The 4,486-nt window shown below is 51.4% G+C and overlaps 1 protein-coding gene across 1 annotated transcript; it reads left to right on the forward strand.

Moving 5' to 3' along the window:
- Positions 1 to 737: 737 nt before the first annotated feature.
- Positions 738 to 1,470, forward strand: LOC147991468 (uncharacterized). Its single transcript, XM_087538639.1, has 2 exons — positions 738 to 900; positions 982 to 1,470. The coding sequence occupies exons 1-2, from the start codon at positions 819 to 821 to the stop codon at positions 1,464 to 1,466; spliced, it is 567 nt and encodes a 188-aa protein (XP_087394765.1). The 5' UTR covers positions 738 to 818; the 3' UTR covers positions 1,467 to 1,470.
- Positions 1,471 to 4,486: the final 3,016 nt, after the last annotated feature.

Genomic DNA, 4,486 nt, shown 5'->3' on the forward strand with positions numbered 1-4,486 from the left:
ACTGGGTGTAGTCCCCGAGACTACGGTGGACTGCTGGCAGTCGACTGTAGTCTTTGTATTTTGCCTAATGTATAAACCAAACTGGTAGTTTGTCTCTTCCACTCGGTCTGGTCGAGTGGGATCAGAACCGGTGGGGGCACGCTAAGTGCACCCACTAGGTGTAGTCCCCGAGACTATGGTGGACTGCTGGCAGTCGATTGTAGTCTGAGTTCTACTTTCTCTCTTTCTGCCCCTTTTTTTGAACTCGACTTCGGCGGGCCGGTCGAGTGGGATCAGAACCGGTGGGGGCACGCTAAGTGCACCCACTGGTGTAGTCCCCGAGACTATGGTGGACTGCGGGCAGTTGACACTAGTCTTAGTATTTATTGCCTTTGTTGTTTTTTGTTGTAAAAATAACTTCTCCCCTTTTATTTCAGAAATCTTGTGATCTTGGATCTCGCTTTGCTGACTTGGAGAAGCAGCAGATTCAACTGAACCTTGACTTGGAGCTGGCCAGGACAGAGCTGCAAAAGGTCAGAGACGGTGCCGCAGGTAAGACGAGTTTGTTGACTGGTCAGTTTTAGGCTTGAGTACCCTTCTGCTATTTCTGAATCAATCATCATTTCTTTGCAGAAAAACTGAGAGAAGCTCTAGAGAAGAAGGATCAGGATTTGGCCGCTGCTCGTAAGGAGGCTGACGACAAGACCGCTCTGGCCGAACAGAAGCTGGCTTCGGTCGGCCTGTTGGAAGAAGAGAATACCAGGCTGAAGACCGCTCTGAATGACTCCAACAAGGAGTGCTCACGCTGGAAGAAGGCGAATCTCGTCCAGGGCGAGAAAATGGAAGGCATTGCTCGCAGGAGGGATGATCTGGAGAGCTATCTGAGAAGTCTTGCCAAGAAGTTGTTCATCAAGCTTGAAGGTGCACATTCTGTTCCGACTGATTTTTTTTTGTGTTGACTCAATGTACGAAAATTGACTTATCCTTGGATCATGAATGCAGAGTTTTGCCAGAACTTTGAAGAGGAGACTGGGCGGATTGAACCAGGTTTGGATCCAATCAACTCCCCCGTGAAAGATGAAACTGCCATGAATCTGCTCCGTTTGGAATCTCGCATCGACAGTGCCGTGGACTACTTGGCTCGACTGAAGGTTGCCATGTCGCGGATTGACCCGACGCTTTGGCCAGAGGCTGTGCTCCAAAATGATATTGAGTCCCTGATGACTCGACTAAATGAAATCCCCGACCGAGTGCAGGAGTGGAAGAAGTCTGCTGCTTGGTGTGGCGCTGACGTGGCTCTGTCTTTGGTTCGTGTCCACTGCAAGGAGGTGCGACAGGACAAACTGGCAGCAATCAAGGTCGCCAACACCCAGAAGCATGACTTCCGAACCTTTATGGAGACTTTCATCGCTGCAGCCACTCGGATAGCCGACGATGTCGACCTGGATGAGTTCGTCGAGCCTGCCAGCCCTCCTCCCGCGGAGTGAACAAACTCTTATGTCCACCTTAAATTTGCCTCGGAATGCCGAGTGGTTTTTGTAACCGTTAAACTTTTTCGGGCTGCATGCCCGAGTACTTCGATCTGTGATCTGGAACCTTTGGAATTTACCCGAACTTGGTTTACCGTTGAATATCTTTATGAATCTCCTGCTGAGTGAACCCATTCTTCATTCGAGACAACTTTGCATTCGCAGCGCAGCTCTGAAGGAGAGGGAAGCAGTCGACCCATGTCTTGTATTTGTGGCGAAGCTCCCCAGGGGAAGGCGGCGGTCGACCCACACCCTGTTACTGTAGAGTGGGACGGACGCACATTGTATTTGTGGTGAAGCTCTCCAGGAGAAGGTGGCACTCGACCCGCACTTCATTACTATAGAGCGGGATGAATCGCGCATTGTATTTGTGGCGAAGCTCCCCAGGAGAAGGTGGCAGTCGACCTGCCCCTCGTCGTCCTTGAGGAATGAGATGTGTTTCGTACTTAGGCGAGTTCTGGACTGCAGCTAAGCCCTCGAGTGGGAGGATTGCTCTCCACTCGGTAGGATTTTTTCAAACTTAGGCGAGTGCCGGACTGCAGCTAAGTCTCCAAGTGATAGAACTTAGGCGAGTACTGGACTACAGCTAAGCCCCCGAGTGGGAGGATTGCTCTCCACTCGGTAGGATTTTTTCAAACTTAGGCGAGTGCTGGACTGCAGCTAAGCCCCCGAGTGGGAGAACTTAGGCGAGTACTGGACTGCAGCTAAGCCCCCGAGTGGGAGGATTGCTCTCCACTCGGTAGGATTTTTTCAAACTTAGGCGAGTGCCGGACTGCAGCTAAGTCTCCAAGTGAGAGAACTTAGGCGAGTACTAGACTGCAGCTAAGCCCCCGAGTGGGAGGATTGCTCTCCACTCGGTAGGATTTTTTCAAACTTTGGCGAGTGCTGGACTGCAGCTAAGCCCCCGAGTGGGAGAACTTAGGCGAGTACTGGACTGCAGCTAAGCCCCCGAGTCGGAGGATTGCTCTCCACTCGGTAGGATTTTTTCAAACTTAGGCGAGTGCCGGACTGCAGCTAAGTCTCCAAGTGAGATAACTTAGGCGAGTACTAGACTGCAGCTAAGCCCCCGAGTGGGAGGATTGCTCTCCACTCGGTAGGATTTTTTTCAAACTTAGGCGAGTGCTGGACTGCAGCTAAGCCCTCGAGTGGGAGAACTTAGGCGAGTACTGGACTGCAGCTAAGCCCCCGAGTGGGACGATTGCTCTCCACTCGGTAGGATTTTTTCAAACTTAGGCGAGTGTTGGACTGCAGCTAAGTCCCCGAGTGGGAGAACTTAGGCGAGTACTGGACTGCAGCTAAGCCCCGAGTGGGAGGATTGCTCTCCGCTCGGTAGGATTTTTTCAAACTTAGGCGAGTGCTGGACTGCAGCTAAGCCCCCGAGTGGGAGAACTTAGGCGAGTGCTGGACTGCAGCTAAGCCCCCGAGTGGGAGGATTGCTCTCCACTCGGTAGGATTTTTTCAAACTTAGGCGAGTGCTGGATTGCAGCTAAGCCCCTGAGTGGGAGAACTTAGGCGAGTACTGGACTGCAGCTAAGCCCCCGAGTGGGAGGATTGCTCTCCGCTCGGTAGGATTTTTTCAAACTTTGGCGAAACGGATTCGCAGCTAAGCCCCCAAGTGGGAGGCTGGCTCGCCACTCGGTAGGAAACTGGTTTTACAAACTTAGGCGAAGCGGATTCGCAGCTAAGCCACCCACCGGGGGATTTCTTACGCAAACAAAAACAATAATAATCACTGGGAAAATTATAACGCTCTTGTCTTTGATAAATAAACTACAGGAGTTTTTCTTATTACATCTCATCCGAGTGAGAATTCAAGTATAAAAGGGGCGAAGTAGCTCCGCATTCCAGGCTCGTGACTCATCAATCCGGCGATCGACATTGTAGAGGTGGTATGCTCCATTGTGGAGGACTCTGGTGACTATGAAGGGGCGTTCCCAAGTAGGAGCGAGCTTGTGTGGTTTCTGCTGATCCACTCGGAGGACTAAGTCTCCTTCTTGGAAGGCTTGACTCTTCACGTTTCTGGCATGGAATCGACGCAAGTCTTGCTGATAGATGGTCGATCGAATCAAGGCCATTTCCCTTTCTTCTTCTAAGAGGTCGACTGCGTCCTGCCGGGCTTGTTCTGCTTCATCTTATGAGTAGAGCTCGACTCTGGGAGCGTTGTGAAGCAGGTCACTCGGTAAGACTGCTTCGGCCCCGTAGACTAGAAAGAATGGGGTTCTTCCGGTAGATCGATTCAGGGTTGTCCTCAATCCCCAAAGGACTGATGGAAGCTCGTCGACCCATGCACCTGCTGCATGCTTGAGATCGCGCATCAATCGGGGTTTCAGTCCTTTGAGAATTAGGCCGTTTGCCCTTTCTGCTTGCCCATTCGACTGGGGGTGAGCGACCGAAGCATAGTCGACCCGAGTGCCCTAAGAGGCGCAAAAGGCCCTGAATTTGTCGGAATTGAAGTTTGACCCGTTGTCGGTGATGATGCTGTGTGGAACTCCATATCTGAATATCAACTCTCTGATGAAACTGATAGTGGTGCAAGCATCAAGATTCTTGATAGGCTTGGCTTCAATCCATTTGGTGAACTTGTCGACTGCTACCAGCACATGAGTGAAGCCGCTCCTGCCTGTTCTCAGTGGTCCAACCATGTCCAACCCCAAACAGCAAAAGGCCAGACGAGTGGAATGGTTTTCAGGGCTGACGTGGGCTTGTGTGGCATATTGGAGTAATACTGACATCCTGCACATTTGTCGACTATCTCTTTGGCCATCTCATTGGCTCTTGGCCAGTAGAACCCCGCTCGGTATGCTTTAGCCACAATGGTCCGAGAGGACACATGATGACCACAGGTCCCCGAGTGGATATCGTTAAGGATCATCTGACCTTCTTATGGCATAATACACTTCTGGCCGACCCCCGTCGCGCTTTCTCTATATAACTGTCCCTTTATGACTGTAAAGGCCTTGGATCGACGGACGATCTGT

Source organism: Triticum urartu, chromosome 1A (assembly GCF_056163025.1).
Source record: "Triticum urartu cultivar PI428250 chromosome 1A, HENAU_Tu73, whole genome shotgun sequence".
In the NCBI taxonomy this organism is placed as follows: Eukaryota; Viridiplantae; Streptophyta; class Magnoliopsida; order Poales; family Poaceae; genus Triticum; species Triticum urartu.

What these genes read in the sequence shown, in the direction of transcription:
- LOC147991468 (XM_087538639.1), top strand. Translation starts at nt 819, where the DNA reads ATGGAAGGCATTGCTCGCAGGAGGGATGATCTGGAGAGCTATCTGAGA. An exon ending in GTTGTTCATCAAGCTTGAAG is followed by an intron (nt 901 to 981) that starts GTGCACATTCTG and finishes TCATGAATGCAG; the next exon opens with AGTTTTGCCAGAACTTTGAA.